This window comes from Hyla sarda, chromosome 3, assembly GCF_029499605.1.
Source record: "Hyla sarda isolate aHylSar1 chromosome 3, aHylSar1.hap1, whole genome shotgun sequence".
NCBI classification, from domain to species: Eukaryota; Metazoa; Chordata; class Amphibia; order Anura; family Hylidae; genus Hyla; species Hyla sarda.
This window is the reverse complement of record NC_079191.1, coordinates 93,358,692-93,382,979: the sequence shown is the minus strand read 5'-3', so window position 1 is coordinate 93,382,979 and position 24,288 is coordinate 93,358,692. Positions and strand designations below refer to the sequence as shown.

The 24,288-nt window shown below is 42.0% G+C and overlaps 1 protein-coding gene across 1 annotated transcript in view; it reads right to left on the bottom strand.

Moving 5' to 3' along the window:
• NGEF (neuronal guanine nucleotide exchange factor) overlaps window positions 1–24,288 on the bottom strand; it is a 251,721-nt gene that overhangs the window by 200,260 nt on the left and 27,173 nt on the right. Inside the window, exon 2 of the mRNA XM_056564624.1 lies at window positions 8,078–8,393. Coding sequence (XP_056420599.1) covers window positions 8,078–8,330 — 253 coding nt within the window. The 5' untranslated portion in view covers window positions 8,331–8,393. The remainder of the gene's footprint in view (window positions 1–8,077; window positions 8,394–24,288) is intronic.

The window sequence follows — 24,288 nt, the reverse complement described above, 5'->3', positions numbered from 1 at the left end:
CCAGACAGCCGTTGGCTGTCTGGGCATGCTAGGAGTTGTAGTTTTGCCACAGCTGGAGACACAGTGTTGGGAACACTCTAATAGAGTGTCCACTTCTAAGCTGCATCTCATTTGTATAGAGCTTGAGTACCTACTTATCTTCCTATGCATTGGGGCATGTTCACACAGTTAATGTCCACATTTCCAAGTCCAAATTGGGCCATTTCTGTATGAAAATCCATCTCCCAGTGACTTCAACTAGCAAAATCTGTACAGCTCTGAAAAATCTGTGCAGTGTATTTTTCAGCTCTGAAACCAAAAAAACTGCACATTTTGGAATTGCAGCAGATTTTCCCATTTCAAGTAAATCTGCATCTAAATCTATGGATATAAAGGATGGAATTCACATGCGGATTTCACATGGATTTTGAATAAAATGTTCTGCTTCTTAAAGGGGTACTCCCGTGGAAAACTTTTTTTTTTTTTAAATCAACTGACAGAAAGTTAAACAGATTTGTAAATTACTTCTATTAAAAATATCTTAATCCAGTACAGTACATTTAAGGGGCTATATACTACAGAGGAAATGCTTTACTTTTTAGATTTCTCTGATGTCATGACCACAGTGCTCTCTGCTGACCTCTGCTGTCCATTTTAGGAACTGTCCAAAGCAGGAGAAAATCCCCATAGCAAACATATGCTGCTCAGGACAGTTCCTAAAATGGACAGCAGAGGTCAGCAGAGAGCACTGTGGTCATGACATCAGAGAAATCTAAAAAGTAAAGCATTTCCTCATGAGTATATAGCCCCTAAAAAGTACTGGAAGGATTAAGATTTTTTAATAGAAGTAATTTACAAATCTGTTTAACTTTCTAGCACCAGTTGACTTAAATAAAAAAAAAAAAAAGTTTTCCACGGGAGTACCCCTTTAACCCCTTAAGGACGGAGCCCATTTTCACCTCTAGGACGAAGCCCTTTTTTTCAAATCTGACCACTGTCACTTTAAACATTAATAACTCTGGAATGCTTTTAGTTATCATTCTGATTCTGAGACTGTTTTTTCGTGACATATTCTACTTTAACTTAGTGGTAAAATTTTGTGGTAACTTGCATCCTTTCTTGGTGAAAAATTCCAAAATTTGATGAAAAAATTAAAAATTTAGCATTTTTCTAACTTTGAAGCTCTCTGCTTGTAAGGAAAATGGATATTCCAAATATTTTTTTTTGGGATTCACATATACAATATGTCTACTTTATGTTTGCATCATAAAATTGACGAGTTTTTACTTTTGGAAGACACCAGAGGGCTTCAAAGTTCAGCAGCAATTTTCCAATTTTTCACAAAATTTTCAAACTCGCAATTTTTCAGGGACCAGTTCAGGTTTGAAGTGGATTTGAAGGGTCTTCATATTAGAAATACCCCATAAATGACCCCATTATAAAAACTGCACCCCCCAAAGTATTCAAAATGACATTCAGTAAATGTTTTAACCCTTTAGGTGTTTCACAGGAAAAGCAGCAAAGTGAAGGAGAAAATTCAAAATCTTCATTTTTTACACTCGCATGTTCTTGTAGACCCAATTTTTGAATTTTTACAAGGGGTAAAAGGAGAAAATGTATACTTATATTTGTAGCCCAATTTCTCTCGAGTAAGCACATACCTCATATGTCTATGTAAAGTGTTCGGCGGGCGCAGTAGAGGGCTCAGAAGCGAAGGAGCGACAAGGGGATTTTAGAGAGTACGTTTTTCTGAAATGGTTTTTGGGGGGCATGTCACCTTTAGGAAGCCCCTATGGTGCCAGAACAGCAAAAAAAAAACACATGGCATACCATTTTGGAAACTAGACCCCTTGGGGAACGTAACAAGGGATAAAGTGAGCCTTAATACCCCACAGGTGTTTCACGACTTTTGCATATGTAAAAAAAAAAAAAAAAAAAATTTCACTAAAATGTGGGTTTCCCCCCAAATTTCACATTTTTGCAAGGGTTAATAGCAGAAAAGACCCCACAAAATTTGTAACCCCATCTCTTCTGAGTATGGAGGTACCCCATAAGTGGACCTGAAGTGCACTACGGGCGAACTACAATGCTCAGAAGGGAAGGCGTCATATTTGGCTTTTTGAGAGCAAATTTTGCTCGGGGGGCATGTCGCATTTAGGAAGCCCCTATGGTGCCAGAACAGCAAAATAACCCCCACATGGCATACCATTTTGGAAACTAGACCCCTCACAGAATGTAATGAGGGGTACAGTGAGCATTTACCCCCCCACTGGTGTCTGACAGATCTTTGGAACAGTGGGCTGTGCAACATTTTTCATTTTCACGGACCACTGTTCCAAAGATCCGTCAGACACCTGTGGGGTGTAAATTCTCACTGCACCCCTTATTACATTCCGTGAGGGGTGTAGTTTTCAAAATGGGGTCACATGTGGGTGTGTTTTTTTTTTTTGCGTTTGTCAGAACCGCTGTAACAATCAGCCACCTCTGTGCAAATCACCTCAAATGTACATGGCGCACTCTCCCTTCTGGGCCTTGTTGTGCGCCCCCAGAGCACTTTGCGCCCACATATGGGGTATCTCTGTACTCGGGAGAAATTGTGTTACAAATTTTGGGGGGCGTTTTTCCCTTTTACCTCTTGTGAAAATGAAAAGTATAGGGCAACACCAGCATGTTAGTGTAAAATTTTTTATTTTTTTACACTAACATGCTGGTGTAGACCCCAACTGTTCCTTTTCATAAGGGGTGAAAGGAGAAAAAGCCCCCCAAAATTTGTTAGGCAATTTCTCCCGAGTACGGCGATACCCCATATGTGACCCTATTCTGTTGCCTTGAAATACGACAGGGCTCCAAAGTGAGAGCGCCATGTGCATTTGAGGCCTGAATTAGGGACTTGCATGGGGGTGGACATAGGGGTATTCTACACCAGTGATTCCCAAACAGGGTGCCTCCAGCTGTTGCTAAACTCCCAGCATGCTTGGACAGTCAATTGCTGTCCAGAAATGCTGGGAGTTTTTGTTTTGCAACAGCTGGAGGCTCCATCTTAGAAACACTGCCGTACAATACGTTTTTCATTTTTATTGGAGAAGGGGGGTGGGGGGTGGGGGGGGCAGTGTACGTGTGTATATGTAGTGTTTTACTCTTTATTTTATGTTAGTGTAGTGTAGTGTTTTTAGGTTACATTCACACTGGCGGCAGATTACACTGAGTCTCCCGCTAGGAGTTTGAGCTGCGGCGGAAAATTTGCCGCATCTCAAATTTGCAGCGGGGAACTCACTGTAATCTGCCGCCAGTGTGAATGTAGCCTGTACATTCACACGGGAGGGGGGTCAAAACTACAACTCCCAGCATGCACTGACAGACCATGCATGCTGGGAGTTGTAGTTTTGCAACAGCTGGAGGCACACTGGCTGGAAAACCTTGAGTTAGGTTCTATGACCTAACTCAGTATTTTCCAACCAGTGTGCCTTCAGCTGTTGCAAAACTGCAACTCCCAGCATGTACTGATTGCGGAAGGGCATGCTGGGAGATGTAGTTATGCAATGGCTGGAGGCACGCAAGTACAACTCCCAGCATGCCAAGATTTAGAGGGGTTCAAGTTGTAAATCACTGTCCAGTGGTCTCAAAACTGTGGCCCTTCAGATGTTGCAAAACTACAACTCTCAGCATGCCCAGCCAGCAAACTGCTGTCTGGGCATGCTGAGAGTTGTAGTTTTGCAACATCTGGAGGGCTACAGTTTGAGACCACTTAGTGATCTACAACCTGAACCCCTCTAAATATTGCAAAACTACAAGTCCCAGCATGCCCACACAGCAAACAGCTGTCTGGGCATGCTGGGAGTTGTAGTTTTGCAACATCTGGAGGGCCACGGTTTAGAGACCACTGTAAACTGTGGCCCTCCGGATGTTGCTAGGCAACAACTCACCTAGCAGGACCCGGAAGCCGCCGCCGCCGCCGCACGTGGGGGATCCCCGCATGGAGGATCGCGATGCGGGATCCAGGTAGGGACCTTAGGCGCCGACCCTCCCTGGACGGTTCCCCCGTTTTGCCCGGACACCGATAGGTGGGCAAAGCGGGTGAACCAAACTTTAACCCCCCCTCCCCCGGTCTGCTATCGGTCGGTCGCTCGGCCGACCAATAGCAGGGATAGGAGGGGTTGCAACCCTGCCACCAAACTCCTATCCCTTTAGGGGGATCTAGGGTGTCTCGGACACCTACGATCCCTCTTATTTTCCGGGTCACCGGGTCACCAGTGACCCGTATGACCCGGAATCGCGCAGATCGCAGGTCTGAATTGACCTGCGATTTGCGCGCATCGCGGTCATGGGAAGGTCTCAGGATCCCCCTCGGCGATGTGCCGGGATGCCTGCTGTTAGATAACAGCAGTCATCCCGGCCCGATCACCGCTACCGGTGACGCGGCGCTCCCGGAACCCCGCGACGTACATGTACGTCGCCGCGCGCCAAGTGACACTTCGCGGCGCCGTACATGTACGTCGCTCGTCGTGAAGGGGTTAAGTTTGCAATGTAAACAAGCCCTTAGAAGATTATAGTAAAATAAAAATAATTATATAAAAAAGACAACAAATATAAAACTCTATGCCATCGGGGAGATTTATCAAAACCTGTCCAGAGGAAAAGTTGCTGAGTTGCCCATAGCAACCAATCAGATCGCTTCTTTCAGTTCTCAGAGGCCTTTTCAAAAATGAAAGAAGCGATCTGATTGGTTGCTATGGGCAATTCAGCAACATTTCCTCTGGACAGGTTTTGATAAATCTCCCACTATCTGTCAAAAACAATAGAGGGTAAAATTAAAAGCACAGCAGTCCGGCAACAAACCCGGATACGGTGCAAAAATTAGCCGATCGGACTATCTGACTCCGGCCGGCTCATTCTAATGAATGAGATGTGGGCCGTGTCCGGATCCGGTGACTGTATGAAGAAAGTGTGGAGTGAATGCACCCTTACACAGTGCACCTCAGGGTCCACATCTAGAAAGGTAAATTATTTGGTTTAGTCAAGTGTTAAATGCATTATTATTTGCACAGATTAAACAGAACATGCAGACTGTATTACAGACACATGACAAGCCTGAGAAATCCCATCAGTCGCCAACATTATTTCCAGGGTCAGGGGATAATAAGATATTAATGGCTAGTGGTGGCGGCCATTGTGAGAGAAATCCAACCAGCAGGAACACGGCTACAGTTTAAGTAAAGCGTTTATGCTGTGTTAATACGAGTGTGGTGAGGCGTGTGATGAGGACAGATGTTATTACCCAAGGGGCAGATGGCATTAAGCCCTTGTATTCATGACGCCAGGGCGTGGTTTAACCTCTGCACCACACAAAGGTATGTCGCTGGATCCTGGGCTAGGCACAAGGCAAATGATGACTCGCCAAGTTATAGAACAATAGCAGCTTTACTGAGGTAGACAGGTGTAACAGTCTTAACAGTTTAGCTAGGCCCACGGAGGTGACCAGTTACTTCAGAGACCTTAGGGCTTGCTGGGACTTGTAGTATACTTGGATAATTTGATGCAAGACCACGCTGACTTGACACAGATTAACCTTGACTGACTTGACTGAGACTGACTAGACAGACTTCACCCCATTCGTAGCTTACCAGTATTTGATGTTCACCTGTGGGGTAGCGGACTTGTGGATGCATGGCTGAGTGTTAGGCTTTAGGCCTTCTCAGGACACTAGGCACTCTCTATGGACTTCACTGCATTCAGTGCTCAAGAGACTGAACTAGGTCCTCCCAGGGTTTATATGGGGGAGACTCTGGAGGGGTCCCATAGTTCACTCTATAGGTCACATGGTCACTGGTACCTTCCTTGGGTACAACAATTGGCAACATTACTTAAAGGTATATGACAAGTTATATACATTACAATAGATAATACAGGTGGTAGTTAACTACTTAGGGAACACAGACAAATGGGGGGCCCAGATGTCACTTAATAGAGTCCACCTGACAGGGCAGCAATGGTACAGGGATGCAACTCCTGTACTGGGCCACCACAAGAGATAACGTTAAGATTGTGCTACATGTTATCAAATCATAGTGGGGGCATAAATGCCTCTACTTAGGGATCTACCTAGGGCCACCACCATAAGGTGACATCATAAGCTAGCTTATATCATTGTTCCATAATATTTATTACTATAGGGAGATAGCTCACTATAGCCTAATTAAATGCCTGTATGATTATCCAACCTATAGCATTATTTTTCTTTTATGGAGCTTGGGAATCCTTGAGCTCCTCAGGCATTGGGATTAGGTCAGAGTTGAACTGGGGGTCTATGGGCCTAATAGACAGAATTATTCAGTGGTCTTTATGCTTTGTCAGTACAGTCTAATAGGTTATTTGTGAATCAACCCTTAGTGAATAGACCTTAGTGGCTACAAAGCTAACTCCAAATGAAGTAGCTTGCTGTTGGAGATTTGGATCCATTTGCATATGTTGTATCAGAACCTGGCCCATTGGAGGATCCTCTGTTGTTATAGTTCCCAAGCCCACCCCTTATATAGTGCAGCATAGGCTGTTAGAGACTAATGAATTTCTTGTATATGCCTTCTGCTTACCTGTTTTTTTCAATGTGGCAGGCATGGGTTTTCAGACATTTATTATTGAAAATTCATCACTGAAATGACTTGATAATGCAACCTACCTTTCTCATGAATACCCTGACTGTGCAGAGTTATTGGGTGGAGTGTTTGATTACTGCACCTGTATATCTGATCGGATTACTAGTGCTGGAGGTCACCTAGATAAACTCATTAGACTCATAAGTGAGTTGGTGTCAGTTCACATTGGATGCAGTGTTGCCATCAGATGAAAGTGATTTAACCAATAATCACAATTGAGTTGTTTTATGAAGATTTGACGTCTTCTGGCTGTATTCGTATGTTAAATCATTACAGAATTTTTCACAGGATTTGATTGTACCTTGGCTGTTTCTACTGTGATTTTTTAAAACTGAAGATAAAGACTGGAAGATAGGACATGATGTAACAGCAGAATAGACACACACACTTCTTACTTGTCTGCCTCTTCGTGTTGTACAGCTGACCAGGAAATTCTGAATCCCTTGTGCTCAGTGCAGGGAGGGTCGTCCTACACATAGAGGTGACAGGCAGATTCCTCCTTGCACCCACAGTACATTCCCCAGTCCCAGCTACACCCGTGATATGTGCAAGGAGGGTGATGGCAGAAGAGGGCCACTTTTGGGACCCATGGTAGGGCTGGCCTTCTTACACAGGCCCCCTCTCACAACCCAGGGGCATCAGATAGAACTACTATAAATCCTGATCCCATACAGATAGCAGATGGAGCTAGGAAGGGAGGGATCTGAGATATAGTAAGAGGGATCTGGTAGGTGATGATGTCATCCTGTAGTACAGGAAGTCAGAACCCAGAACTAACATCCTGTTCTGACACTTTAAGCACTGAATGGTTTGGAGAGTCATACTGGTGATCACATGACCAAGTTACTGTAATGTAATGTATTGATGCAGCCGTGCTGGAATAAAACAAATGGAGCTGTAGGACTAGTGATAGTGAGTGTGCATCATATGGGCAAAAAAACCCGGAGTGCTTCTTAAAGGACAACTGAAGTGGGATTACACTTATCCCCTTTCCACAGGATAGGGGATAAGTGTTTGATCACGGGGGGTCCGACCGCTGGGACCCCCCCCCCGATCTCCCTAACGGGGCACAGCCATAAGCGCTCATGGTGAGCGCTAAGGCGCGTAGCGTCGACCTAGAGGTCGACGGTGACGCCCCATCTCCTCCCTGTCCACATACAGTTCTATGGGGTATGCGGGGAGGCACGAATGCTGCCTCCCGCCTCTCCCATAGAGATGTATGGAGGAGGTGTGCCGGCCGCAACTTCATGCTGCGTCTGGCACGCCCCCTGCACGGGAGAGCCACGGCCCCTTACAGGAGATCGCCGGGGGCCCCAGCGTTCGGACCCCCCGCGATCAAACACTTTTTGCAACGCTGCAGTGTTTGCAACGCTGCAGATGTCCTTTAACTTAATTCAATCTATTCTAGTTTTCATCAGTAAGCAGCACTTATACAAGTTTTCACTTACCAGAATTCTGAGTCTGTATTTCCATAGATTCCCTGCTGCTTCCTCTTTCTCTTCGATGCTTCCGTCCTCTCATTGAAGTATAAAAACGAGAGTGCCTGCGGATTGGGATGTATCGGGGCTGCTCACACCCCTCCATGTTTTCTTCACCACCTTCTTCTTCTTCTGAGATATGATGCTGCTGCTTCATTCCAAAGGCCTGTCTTGGTGTCCGTGTGCCATGTCCCATTGTACCGTCTCCTTCTCTCCGCCTCATCTCTCCACCTCACTTTAGTAAGTGGTAAACAGGAGATCCGTCTTCATTATATACAGATCATTGCTGCGGGCATGAACCAAAAATACACAGTCAACAATTAAATACAAATACAAATCTCTCATTTAAAAGATTGCTTTGCATTTCATTAGAATTGCTTCAACTGCTTGATATTTTATACAATGTGAAGTATGGATTCCAGAGGGGGAAATGGTGGAGGATCACCAGTAACAAGATAGATGGTTACCTTAACAAAAATCATGATCATGAGAGCTCCCATTATCTATAGGTGGCCATACACTTCAGATAGAAGCAGCAGGTTGATGGTTGAAGAACTGTTAAAATAAATATTGTCATAGCTCATAGCATTTATACTGCACATACGCTCGTAGCCTTTCTCATTGCACGTACGCTTACAACATTGATACTGCACCTACGACCATAGCAATTATATTGCACTTAACCTCATAGCGTTTATACTGCATGTACACTCTTGGTTTCATTGCACTTACTCTCATAGCTATGCTGCACGTACACCCATAGTATTTCATACTGCTCTTAGCTTACACTGCACTCTCGCTCATAACTTTCATACTGCACATACACCCATAGTATTTATACTGCATTATGCGCATACATCTATATGGCACGTATGCTCATAGCATTCATTCTGCACGGACGCTCATAACATTTATGCAGCATGCATGCTCATAGCATTTATACTGTAAGCATGCTCATAGCATGTATACTGCACGCACGCTCATAGCAGTTGTATTGCATGCACGCTCATAGCATTTTTCTGCTGGCACACTCATGGCATTAATACGGCACATACGCTCATAGCTTTAATATGGGACACACGCTCATAGCATTAACTCCTTAACGACGCAGGACATATATTTACGTCCTGCGCCAACTCCCGCGATATAACGCGGGGTCACGCGGTGATCCCGCATCATATCCGGTGGTTCCCGGCGGCCATCAATGGCCGGGACCCGTGGCTAATACAGGACATCACTGATCGCGGTGATGCCTGGTATTAACCCTTCAGACACGGCGATCAAAGTTGACCGACACGTCTGAAGTGAAAGTATCCCGGCAGCTCAGTCGGGCTGTTCGGGACCGCCATGATTTACAGGACAACGGGAGGATCCCTACCTGCCTCCTCTGTGTCCGATTGGCGAATGACTGCTCCCTTCCGGAGATCCAGGCAGGAGCAGTCAAGCGCCGATAACACTGATCAATGGCATGTCAATACATGACAGTGATCAGTATAAACGATCAGTGTGTGCAGTGTTATAGCCCCCTATGTGGGCTATAACACTGCAAAAAAAAAGTGTTAATAAATGTGATTTAACCCCTTCCCTAATAAAAGTTTAAATCACCCCCCTTTTCCCATAAAAAAAACTGTGTTAATAAAAATAAACATATGTGGTATCGCCGCGTGCGTAAATGTCCGAACTATAAAAATATATTGTTAATTAAACCACACGGTCAATGGTGTACACGTAAAAAAAAAAATCCAAAGTTCAAAATAGCGTATTTTTGGTAACTTTTTATACCATTAAAAATCAATAAGAAGCGATCAAAAAGTCCGATCAAAACAAAAATGGTACCGATAAAAACTTCAGATCACGGCGCAAAAAAGTAGCCTAAAACCGTGGAAAAATTTAAAAGTTATAGGGGTCAGAAGAGGACATTTTTAAACGTATAAATTTTCCTGCATGTAGTTATGATTTTTTCCAGAAGTAAGACAAAATCAAACCTATATAAGTAGGGTATCATTTTAACCGTATGGACCTACAGAATAAAGAAAAGGTGTCATTTTTACCGAAAAATGTAGTGCGTAGATCCCGAAAGTTACAAAATGGCATTTTTTCTTCAATTTTGTCGCACAATGATTTTTTTTCCCATTTCGCCGTGGATTTTTGGGTAAAATGACTGATGTCACTGCAAAGTAGAATTGGTGGCGCAAAAAATAAGCCATAATATGGATTTTTAGGTGGAAAATTGAAAGGGTTATGATTTTTAATAGGTAAGGAGGAAAAAACAAAAATGCAAAAACTGAAAAACGCTTTTAACCCTTAAGGGGTTAATACTGCACGTACGTTCATAGCATTAATACTGCACGTACGCTCATAGTATTTATACCGCATGCACGTTCATAGTATTCATGCTGCATGCACGTTCATAGTATTCATACAGCACGCACGTTCATAGTATTCATACTGAACGCACGTTCATAGTATTCATACCACACGCATGTTCATAGTATTCATACCGCACGCACGTTCATAGTATTCATACTGCATGCACGTTCATAGTATTTATACAGCATGTACGCTCATAGTAGTTATACCGCACGCACGCTCATAGTATTTACACCGCACGCACCCTCATAGCATTTACACTGCACGCACCCTCACAGAATTACAGCATGTATGCTCATAGGATTCATACTGCACCTTGCTCAGCATTTATACTGCATATGCTCATAGTTCGGTTATTGCATTTATGCTTACAGCAGTCATTTTGCATATACGCTCATAGCATTGATACTGCTCGCACACTCTCAGCAATTATACTGCACATACACTCATAGCATTTATACTGCTCATTTTTTTATTGCGTTCTTGTTGCACTTATCCCCATAGCATTTATACTGCATTCACACTCGTAGCATGGTACTGTATCATAGTTTTCATAGTTTTATACGCTACATACGCTTGTAGCATATTAATGCCCATAAGCTCATAGGCCAGGATTTATCAAACTGTGTGAGAGAAAAAATAGAGTGATTTTCCCACAACAACTTATCACAGTTCAGCTTTTACTTTACCAGAGCTCGTTAGCTGAGCTGTGATTGGTTGTTGTGGGAAAATCACTCTATTTTTTCTCTCACACAGTTTGATAAATCTGGGTCATAGAGTTCATACTGTACGTATGTTCTTAGCATTTATATGGCACATAGCATTCATACTGTACGCACGGTCATAGCATCCATACTGTACGCACGCTCATAGCTTTCATAATGCATGTACGAAAATTGTTGTTATACTGCACATATGCTCTTAACCTTCATACTGCATATAGGCTCATAGCTTGTATATCGCACATACGCCCACAGCATTTGTGCTGTTTTATGCGCATAGGGTGGTGCGATACATAATTGCATAGTTTACACGGGTCATAGGCTCATAACATTAGTGTTGTGCGTAGTGCACAGTATTTAGGTCAGGCTTATATAACCAGAGCTTTCATACGGTACATATGTTCATAGCAGTCGTTATATTCATATCCTCATAACATTTGTTGGTCATATGCCAGAAGCATAGGGCACACATGGTCATAGCATTTAGACTGTACACGCGCTTGCAAGGTTCATACACTCATAGCATCTATTCTGTATATACACTCGTTGCGTTCATACCATACATACATTTTGTTAGCATTCACATACAACTTTAAAATAAATATATATATATATAAATATATATATATATATAAACAAAGCCTTACATAACTTTAATACATACTCAGAGGTTTGTCATACATGACAGCATACATGTTAGGCCTGCCACGCCTGCAGGGAGAGGCACTGCGTAATTATTGTTTCTGACACGTCTTCAGAGCAAGAATATCACAACTCAGACGGTAGTATACCCAATATGCCTGCTACGTCTGCAGGGGGATTCACTGCGTAATTATTGTTATTTACACTTTCAGAGCATAACATTACGAACCATAGGCGGGAGTATACCCCTTATGCCTTCCATGCCTGCAGGGGTATGCACTGCAATTGTTGTTACTGACACCTCTTCAGAGCAATAATATCACGACTCATATGCTGTAGCATACCTGTTACATCTGCCACGTCTGCAGGGAGATGCACTGCGTATTTTGCTACTAACACATTATCAGAGCAATAATAAGGCTTTTAGGCGGCAGTATTCCTGATGTGCCTGCCACGTCTGCAGGGGGATACTCTGCATATTTATTGTTACTGACTGCTTTTCAGAGCAATAATATCACGACTTATAGTCAGTAGTATACCTGTTATGCCTGCCAAGTCTGCACGGTAAAGCACTGCGCAATTTTGTTACTGACATGTTTTCAGAACAATAATATCACTGACAGGTGGTGGTAGGGAATCAAAGGATATTGTTTGGGGTTTTTGGCCCTTTATGGGCTGGGCCCTGCAAGAGGTTATGACTCTAACTAACATGTTAGTATCTGCAATCATACAGGTGCAGATTTGCCATTTACAGCCAATCGATCGGATGAGACATGAGCATTGGTACGCCCCGGCACCTCAAAACAGGGGGGGTTGTCATTACATGGTTCCTGGTATGTGGACAATTTCGACTTGGCTCTGGTGTTCGGATGAGGTACGTGATAATTAGTTCTTGATTACTGCCAGGTTTTTTGGCCCTCTATAGGCTTGCCCACGGCCACGGTTTTGGGAACACTTCTGACCGCTGTAAGTATGTTATTGATTGTTATCTCTATTATTGTCCTTTCTATTATCGTGATTACTATTATAGTTGTTAGCATTACTATGTATTGTTGTTGTTTATTAGTTAGGCAGTCTGTCCACGCTTGGAGCCCCGACCACAAATAATATTTCTGGAGACATACTGAAAACAATCCTTCTTGAAAAGAGACAGCACTCACTAATCTCTGGTGCTCCCATACAAATAATTAGAGCCAGTGCCGTCTACAGCATGCCAGGATCCCGTTATGGAGTTTGTGGGGGTTTCCCACAGTCAGACCCCTCCCCGCAATGAGATACTTATCCCCTATCCTCTGAATAGGAAATAGATATTTTTTGCTGGACAACCCCTTTAAAGGACAACTGCAGCGGTATGACACTTATCCCCTATCCACAGAATAGGGGATAAGTGTTTGATTGCGGGGGGTCCGACCGCTGGGACCCTCGGAGATCTCCCTAATGGGGCGCCGCCATTAGCGCTCATGGTGAGTGCTAAAGCGCGTAGTGTCGACCTAGAGGTCGACGGTGACGCCCCGTTTCCCCCCGTCCCCATACAGTTCTATGGGGGAGGCACGAACGCTGCCTCCCTGCCTCTCCCATAGAGATGTATGGAGGAGGCGTGCCGGCTGCAACATCATGCAGATTCAGGCACGGCCCCTGCACGGGACAGCCGCGGCCCTGTACAGGAGATCACAGGGGGTCCCAGCGGTCGGACCCCCCGCGATCAAACACTTATCCCCTATCCTGTGGATAGGGGATAAGTGTTAATCACGCTGCAGATGTCCTTTAAGAAGAAAGTCTTCATTTAACTATTGGCCAAAAATACCAAACACAGCTGACTTTCCAGATAAAGACAATCTGCCATTGGTCACCCGAAATGTTAATAGTTTCATTTTACCCAACCAATGTTGTTTTGGCAGAAATCATCCATTTTTATTAATGGAGTGCAAAACTACATAGAGTAATTTATAACTTATGACAAAGTGAATATTTAAGCAAAAACAAACTGAGTAAGAAAACTAGGGTGGGAAAACCATAGGAGCAGGTGTCACTGTTCACTATAATCTGTCTATGATAATGAGATGACTTGAGAAGTGATCAAACATTTTCTGCTCAGGCATCCCTAGCCTATCTGTTGTGATGCTGGGCCATTACCAGTAAACAAGTACTACCATCAAGCAGTAGTGACAAACAAACACCACATTACAGCACATATATTTGCCACCTAGCAACACAGAACCTCTCCCCAATAGCTTTAAAGGGGTATTCCAGGCAAAAATATTTTATCCCCTATCCAAAGGATAGGGGATAAGATGTCTGATCGCGGGGGGCCAGCCGCTGGGACCCCCCACAATCTCCCTGCAGCACCCGCATTCTATAGGAGGGGGCATGACGGCCATCATGCCCCCTCCCATAGACATGAATGGAGGGGGCGTGGCGTGACGTCACGTCCCCAGTTCCGGAAACCCTGAGGTTTCTGAAACTGGAGACGCAGCTCCCACATAGAATGCGGGTGCTGCAGGGAGATCGCGAGGGTCCCAGCGGAAGGCCCCACACAATCAGACATCTCATCCCCTATCCTTTGGATAGGGGATAAAATGTTTTTACCCAGAATACCCCTTTAACAAATACAGTAGTAGAACACAACATACTGTACCTCCCCAGAAGCACCAAAGACCTCAGGACAGCTCTAAAGACTATCCAGTAGTGCCAATTTTATACCACAATGCAGCACAAAACTCTTCTCCAACAGCACAAAATACCTCTTCAAAGCACCACATGCAGCAGTGCACCACTTAATACTTCTCTACATAACCAAATACCACTGTGCAACACTAAATTTATCTCCACAGCACCAAATGCCACAGTGCAGCACTTAAGTACATCTCCATAGCACCAAACATACACAGCAGTGCAACACTAAATACTGCCCTACAGTACCATTCAGATATTGCAATGCAGCACTAATTAAAGGGGTTATCCACCATAAGGGGATTTTAGTGCGTAACTGCCAGACAGTAATGAGCATGCTTAGGAAGGATCCGTGTTTGTCTTGGAGCTAGACGGCTATGTTCTGAGTCAACCATAATGCTGAGGCTATCTTTTTGTGAACTGGCTATTTCCTGTTGGAGTTCCCTCCCTCGAACTTCCTCTTCCATAATTTCTTTTTTGTAAGTATGAGGTCATTTTTCTTCCTCCCACACATCAGCCACCCCACCTATTGAAACACACCTGTGCTGCCTTCAATGCAATAGACCAGTGTTTTCTAACCAGGGTGTCTACAGCTGTTGCAAATCTACAATTCACTGCAGAATGATCTACCTCCCTCCCCGCAGTCGCTCCACCCATTGAAGCAGGAAAGGCTCCCTCTGAACACCTGACTAGTGATGTAATGTCTCGGGCCGCACTGCAACCTGACAACCTGGGTTGGTACAGGTACTATGACTCCCCCTTTAGCCTATTTCACTGTTATTACTATTATTGTTATTATTATTATTATATTTCTATGGAATATCTATGTGATTGGTTCTTTAGATTTTTTAATGATATAGTCATCATTTCTGTGATAACTTTTTTTCTACAGAGCCGTATTTTGTGCAGACAAGTTGTACTTTTAATGGTTCTCTTCATTTTACCGAATAATGTATTGCAAGACAAAAAAAAATATATTTGTAGAGTGATACTAGGAAAAAAAACACAATTGTGCTTTTTTGGAGGAATTTATTGTTTCAAATGTGTTAAAAAATTAAGGTATCTTTATTCTGTGGATCAGTATGATTACAGCAAAATACTTTTTGTCATATTTTGTTTAAAAGAACAACCTTCCTTTATTAGTACAATTTGGAGTTAAATGGGGCTTTTGATTGCTTTTTATTCCATATTATCTGGGACCCGAGATGAACAAACATACTGCAATTGTGGAACTTTTTTATTTGCAGTGTCCACAATGTGGCATAAATAACCTTTTATTTTAATAGCTTGTACAAGTTCTCCTATGTGATTGTTTTAACAATTGTACATTATACTGCCATACGAGTATTGCAGTGTACTTTGAGTTCCACATTCTCTTATACCCCACTGCCATAGGCAGGGTATATTAGGATTCCTAACGTGGCATCCACAGAAGCTTTCGGGTCTCTGGCTGCCATGCCAACTGAATGGCCCATAATTGTATTGCAGAGGGGAGATGGGGGCAATTGGAGTCTTGACATGGGTGGCAACGGGCATCTAACTTCCCAAGTGCCACAGTTGTTATGGACTACAGAATCTAGGGGGCTTAACAAACCAGTATCCCAGTGCTTTCCACTGCTGGCCACTAATGGGGGGAGGTACCTGCTGGTGCGGATTGAGCTCAGCTTCCCAACATAATGATGTACCTACTGTATATACTGAATGTCGGGAAGGGGTACATGTTGCTTCTCATTTCCATACCTTGTTTCTTATTTCCATGCAACTCTTTAGCATAACTAAATAACCAATAACTGATAAAGTAAGAATGGAAGCAAAAACAAACTGTATAAGGAACCTAGGCTGGGGAAAGAGTTGTATCATGTATGTTACACATTTGTCTTTTGTATATATAGGTAATATTCCTAATCCTAAACAGGATGAAAAGCTGGGATGAAATCATGTGATCAATGCTACAGTGCATGGTGTTAACCTTTATATATTCTGCCAACTGCTGGCAGAGCTCAATATTTGCATGAAATGTGCCAAACATAAGAAACAGGATTAACTTGTTTTCTGTGTTGCACAGATTAATGTATAAATGGAGCTTTGCATGTAACACATTTTCGCCATTTTTATTTCCAAGTAAGTTGAAGTGCTGGGTAGCCAGACGTTGATGTTATGTTTTCCAATAAAATTCATGATGAAAATAAAACCTATACTATGTAACTCGATGCCTATAAAAAAGAGCGTTCCCCAGTCAGGTTGTAAATGGAAATATCAATCCCTGACTGAAATGTTTTTTGTGGGTATTTTAATATTCTATTCGTCTGTTTTTCTTCTGCTTATGATCTAGAAACCGAACCTTTCACTCCCATCTCCAAGACGAAACTTGTCTTGCACCAGTTCTCTTGAATATAATACCCCAAACCCTTAGACTTATTCTTAACATCCACAGTTTTAAACATGCAATAGACACATCTCTTCAAGCAGACATATAACATTCCCTAATCGGTCTCTCCTACTATCATTCAGCAGTGCCCCCCTATATGCAGTCCTTCCTTCTATGCACTTTAAACACTTGGAAATTGGTTAGAGACTGGTTTGCCCACCTTTATGTAATTTATCTTATTTATATAACATGGCTGGACCATTTTATTTACAAAGCACTTACCACCTTTTGTTTCAACCCCATCCCTCATAGTCTGTAAGTTCTCACGAGCAGGGCCCCATTCCTCCTGTTTGAATATTTAGTGTGTAATATTGTAATGTCTAATTTTGTCCTTATTTGTATGCCCCAAAATTGTAAAGTGCTGGCCCTATATAAATAGATATTATTATGATTATTGTTATCATTATTATTATTTCTTAAATACTCTGGTTTAATACAGCATTCCCCAACCTGTGGCCCTCCAGTTCCACCACCTACTATACGCTAATTCAGTTTTTTTATATGTGGAGCAGGCCTCTAGGCCCCACCAGGTACCAGGCCCAAACATCAATACTACTTTTTCACCCCCTGCATCCTCAGCCCAACCAATCCATAGTTGGTATTATTCCATAATATGATACCCATAGAGGTACAATGGCCCATATTGTACCTCTTTTGGAATGGGAAGCTTATTGCCAATTTGTATTAGAAACTCGCTCGCTCGCCGCAGGGTATGAACCTGAGATGTAAATTGCTATTTCACTATTAGTAATTGCTTCCCGTTCACTCTGTGCGCTTTCTTTTCTTTACCGTGTACTCATAGTTTTGTATGGAGTGTATCCATATCATATTAACATGACATATGTATACAATTATATTATTGTGATTGTACTGCCCTGTATAATGTATCACCGGTCATTGTTTTATCACTAGTTTTAGCATTTTATACTTATACTTTTGTATATGGTATTTTACCTGCCTCAGGTGTCCCGTTTTGTAATTTGCAGTGGGGTGGTTCAGGGAGTTTTTCTCCTCCTACCATGCACACTATTTAATGGAACCCTAGTCTGAGAGCGGGCATCACTGACAAAGGGGGTGTATGCTCCTGAAACTCGTCTGATGGCTTGCTAAAGGTTTCTGTATCTGTTTTATTGTGCATCTTCAATTTGTTTGCCTTTCTTCCTGATCACTTTGCACCTGGCTGTGTGCAAGTCTACTTTGTTGGAGGTGAGCTGGACTTTCTTACCCATATTGTACCTCCCTGGGACTTTGATTGCAAATTATAGAAAAGGGAGTCTTCATTAATGAAGAATAAACAGGGGGTCCAGCACTACAATGATATGCAGCTTTATTCAGTTAGATAATACACTGTAAAAGCGACAGTCAGACGAATTTCGATCGCATGCGTTCTTCCTCTGTAACGTCAGTGTACACTCAGGTGAGGTACATATTTAATTAATTTAGAATGTTTTTACCTTTGTATATTGATCCTCCAGCCAGTTGTATCTCCGGTGAGGTGGGAGGTATTATAAGCTGATTCTCTGTCCTACACTTAGGTATTTAAACCTCACCTGAGTGTACACTGACGTCACCGAGGAAGAGCGCATGCGCCTTTATGCCCTTTATGGGATAAGACTGAACTGATATTTAACCAATAATCCTCTTATATGAAATTATCAGCTAAACTTGTTCTGTTCAATCTGTTCGATGTTAATCAATCAGAAATATAAAACATAAAAGACATAAACATCTTCTTACAAACCATCTATTAAATGGAGATAAAATCTTAATTCTGAAATATTGATAATCAGCTGAATGGCCAACTACACTGTTCTAAAAATTTTCAAATTTTTTTGGGGTCTCAGAAATGAAATGTGCCATTTCTTAATGAATTTCACATGCTGAATTCAAATATAATAATGACATTTGTCTGTTGTCTCTTAGTTTTCATGCAACGGACATTTTACATTTTCCAACTACAGGTAATAGGCAAATAGCACTGTTCTACAGGTAAAAAGTTCCAAGCATGAAAACAGCTGTTCTTACATAATTTTGGGGTGCTGAAAAGGAAAATAACATAAGGAAATGTATATTGGCTCTAGTTTCCATGATATAAGCAACCAACTAATGATGTAAGGTTTATAAATTGCATGATACAACTTACACCATAAATTACATAGTCCGTATTGGAGAACAATAGAAAACCGCCAAGCGTACCAAGATGATGCAATATTAGCTAATATTAAGTCACCAAAATTCTATAAGTATCACAGTATTTGTTGCTTGGTGAATTTAGGGTGGGTTCACACTACGTTTACTAACTATGTTAACCGGATCAGGCTGGCGGGAGTGAAAACCGTGCGCTCCCGTATCCCAGCCGGACCCGGATCCCTTCTCATTCATTTGAATGAGCCGACCGGAGTCACATAGTGAATCCGGTCCGCTCATTTTTGCCCCATATCCGGTTTTCGGACTGGACTTAAAACCGCAGCATACCACGGTTTTCAGTCCGGTCAGAAAACAAGATATAGGGCAAAAATGAGCGGACCGGAGTCACATTTGACTTTGACTTTGACTTTTGTAGAATTTGGTGACTTAACTCCTTAATGACACAGGACGTATATTTACCACGCGTCATATTGGGTCTGTCCCGTCGGCCATCAACGGCCGGGACCCGTGGCTAATACTGGACATCACCGATCGCGATGATGCCCGGTATTAACCCTTCAGACAGGGTGAACAAAGTTGACCGCTGAAGTGAAACCGAAAGCATCCCGGCAGCTCAGTCAGGCTGTTCGGGACCGCTGCAGTGAAATCGCGGTGTCTTGACCAGCTTGCAGGACACCAGGAGGATCCCTACCTGCCTCCTGCGTGTCCGATCGCCGACTGCTCCATCAGGCATTTGAGCGGCGATAACACTGATCAATGCCATGTTAATGCATGGCAGTGAACAGTGTAAAAGATCAGTGTATGCAATGTTATAGTCCCCTATGGGGGTTATAACATTGCAAAAAAAAGTGAAAAAAAAGTGTTAATAAATGTGATTTAACCCCTTAAGGACTGAGGGTTTTTCAGTTTTTGCACTTTTGTTTTTTCCTCCTCACCTTTTAAAAATCAAAACCCTTTCAATTTTGCACCTAAAAATCCATATGATGGCTGATTTTTTGCACCACCAATTCTACTTTGCAGTGACATCAGTCATTTTACCCAAAAATCTACAGCGAAACGGAAAAAAAATCATTGTGCGACAAATTGAAGAAAAAACGCCATTTTGTAACTTTTGGGGGCTTCCGTTTCCACGCAGTACATTTTTTGGTAAAAAATACAACTTCTCTTTATTCTGTAGGTCCATACGGTTAAAATGATGCGCTACTTATATTGGTTTGATTTTGTCGTACTTCTGGAAAAAATCATAACTACATGCACGGAAATTTATACGTTTAAAATTGTCATATTCTGACCCCTATAACTTTTTTTATTTTTCTGCGTATGGGGCAGTATGAGGGCTCATTTTTTGCGCCGTGATCTGAAGTTTTTAGCGGTAGCGTTTTGTATTGATCGGACTTTTTGATCGCTTTTTATTCATTTTTTTCATGATATAAAAAGCAACCAAAAAGACGTTATTTTGGATTTGGAATTTTTTTGCGCGTACGCCATTGACCGTGCGGTTTAATTAATTATATATTTTTATAGTTTGGACATTTACGCACGCGGCAATACGACATATGTTTATATCTATTTTTATTTACATGGTGGTTTTTTTTTATGGGAAAAGGGGGTTGATTTGAACTTTTATTAAGGAAAGGGTTAAATCACATTTATTTACTTTTTTTTTACACTTTTTTTTTTGCAGTGTTATAGCTCCCATAGGGACCTATAACACTGCACACACTGATTGACAGCACTGTTCACTGCAAAGCCATAGCTTTGCAATGATCAGCGTTATCGGCGGTTGATTGCTCAAGCCTGCATCTTAGGCTTGGAGCAATCAATCGCCGAGGGGACACGCCGGAGGCAGGTAAAAGGACCTCTGCTCGTGTCCCAGCTGATCATGACACCACATTTTCACTGCGGTGGTCCCGATAAGCCCCGCTGAGCAGCCGGGCAGCTTTCACTTTTGTTTAGACGCGGCTTTCAACTTTGAACGCCGCGTCTAAGGGGTTAATAGCGCACAGCACCGCGATCGCTGCCACGCGCTATTAGCCCCGGGTCCCGGCTTCAGATACATGCCGGAACCGACCCGATATGACCGCGTGACCCCGCGTTATATCGCGGGAGAGGGCCAAGGACATAAATATACGTCCTTGGTCCTTATACCATTAAAAAATTTATAAAAAGCGATCAAAAAGTCCAATCAAAACAAGAATGGTACCGATAAAAACTTCAGATCAAAGAGTAAAAAATAAGCACATCCCCATATGCCGAAAAATAACACAGTTATAGGGGTCAGAAGAGTACATTTTTAAACGTATACATTTTCCCGCATGTGATTTTTTTCCAGAAGTACAACAAAATAAAACCTGTATAAGTAGGGTATCATTTTGGACCAACAGAATAATGATAAGGTGTCATTGTTACCTAAATATGCACTGCGTAAAAACAGAAGCCCCCAAAAGTTACAAAATTGTGTTTTTTCTTAAATTTTTGTCGCACAATTACTTTTTTTCGCATTTTGCCGTGGATTTATGGGTAAAATTACTAATGCCACTACAAAGTAGAATTGGTGGCGCAATAAATAAGCCATATTATGGATTTTTGTGGTGGAAAATTGAAAGGGTTAGGATTTTTAAAAGGTAAGGAGGAAAAAACGAAAATTCAAAAACTGAAAAACGCTGAGTCCTTAAGGGGTTAATATTAGCTAATATTGCATCATCTTGGTACGCTTGATGGTTTTCTGTTGGTCACCAATACTGACTATGTAATCTATGGTGCAAGTTGCATCATGCAATTTATAAACCTTACTTCATCAGTTGGTTGCTTATATCATGGAAACTAGAACCAATATACATTTTTAATGCTTTTTTTTTTTCATTTTTAGCACCCCAAAATTATGTAAGAACAGCTGTTTTCATGCTCGCAACTTTTTACCTGTAGAACAGTGCTATTAACCTCTTAAGGACGGCGGGCGTATCCATACGCCCTAATTTTAACCCCTTAAGGACGCAGGACGTAAATGTACGTCCTGGTGCGGTGGTACTTAACGCACCAGGACGTACATTTACGTCCTAAGCATAACCGCGGGCATCGGAGCGATGCCCGTGTCATGCGCGGCTGATCCCGGCTGCTGATCGCAGCCAGGGACCCGCCGGCAATGGCCGACGCCCGCGATCTCGCGGGCGTCCGCCATTAACCCCTCAGGTGCCGGGATCAATACACATCCCGGCATCTGCGGCAGTGCGCGATTTGAATGAATGATCGGATCGCCCGCAGCGCTGCTGCGGGGATCCGATCATTCATAACGCCGCACGGAGGTCCCCTCACCTTCCTCCGTGCGGCTCCCGGCGTCTCCTGCTCTGGTCTGAGATCGAGCAGACCAGAGCAGGAGATGACCGATAATACTGATCTGTTCTATGTCCTATACATAGAACAGATCAGTATTAGCAATCATGGTATTGCTATGAATAGTCCCCTATGGGGACTATTCAAGTGTAAAAAAAAATTTAAAAAAATGTAAAAGTAAAAGTAAAAAAAAAGTGAAAAATCCCCTCCCCCAATAAAAAAGTAAAACGTCCGTTTTTTCCTATTTTACCGCCAAAAAGCGTAAATTTTTTTTTTTATAGACATATTTGGTATTGCCGCGTGCGTAAATGTCCGAACTATTAAAATAAAATGTTAATGATCCCGTACGGTTAACGGCGTAAACGAAAAAAAAAATAAAAAGTCCAAAATTCCTACTTTTTTAATACATTTTATTTAAAAAAAAATTATAAAAAATGTATTAAAAGTTTTTTATATGCAAATGTGGTATAAAAAAAAAGTACAGATCATGGCGCAAAAAATGAGCCCCCATACCGCCGCTTATACGGAAAAATAAAAAAGTTAGGGGTCATCAAAATAAAGGGATTATAAACGTACTAATTTGGTTAAAAAGTTTGTGATTTTTTTTAAGCGCAACAATAATATAAAAGTATGTAATAATGGGTATCATTTTAATCGTATTGACCCGCAGAATAAAGAACACACGTCATTTTTACCATAAATTGTACGGCGTGAAAACGAAACCTTCCAAAATTAGCAAAATTGCGTTTTTCGTTTTAATTTCCCCACAAAAATAGTGTTTTTTGGTTGCGCCATACATTTTATGATATAATGAGTGATGTAATTACAAAGGAAAACTGGTCGCGCAAAAAACAAGCCCTCATACTAGTCTGTGGATGAAAATATAAAAGAGTTATGATTTTTAGAAGGCGAGGAGGAAAAAATTAAAACGTAAAAATTAAATTGTCTGAGTCCTTAAGGCCAAAATGGGCCGAGTCCTTAAGGGGTTAAGGACCGGGGGTTTTTCCGTTTTTGCATTTTCGTTTTTTGCTCCTTGCCTTTAAAAAATCATAACTCTTTCAATTTTGCACCTAAAAATCCATATGATGGCTTATTTTTTGCGCCACCAATTCTACTTTGTAATGACGTCAGTCATTTTGCCCAAAAATCGATGGTGAAACGGGGAAAAAAATCATTGTGCGACAAAATTGAAGAAAAAAAAAAGCTGTTTTGTAACTTTTGGGGGCTTCTGTTTCTACGTAGTACATTTTTCGGTAAAAATGACACCTGATATTTATTTTGTAGGTCCATACGATTAAAATGATACCCTACTTATATAGGTTTGATTTTGTCGGACTTCTGGAAAAATCATAACTACATGCAGGAAAATTTATACGTTTAAAATTGTCATCTTCTGACCCCTATAACTTTTTTATTTTTCCGTGTATGGGGCGGTATGAGGGCTAATTTTTTGTGCCGTGATCTGAAGTTTTTAACGGTACCATTTTTGCATTGATAGGACTTATTGATCGCTTTTTATTCATTTTTAAATGATATAAAAAGTGACCAAAAATGCACTATTTTGGACTTTGGAATTTTTTTGCGCGCACGCCATTGACCGAGCGGTTTAATTAATGATATATATTTATAATTCGGACATTTCCGCACGCGGCGATACCATATATGTTTATTTTTATTTACACTGTGTTTTTTTTATTATTGGAAAAGGGGGGTGATTCAAACTTTTAATAGGGGAGGAGTTAAATGATCTTTATTCACTTTTTTTTTCACTTTTTTTTGCAGTGTTATAGGTCCCATAGGGACCTATAACACTGCACACACTGATCTTCTATGCTGATCACTGGTTTCTCATAAGAAACCAGTGATCGACG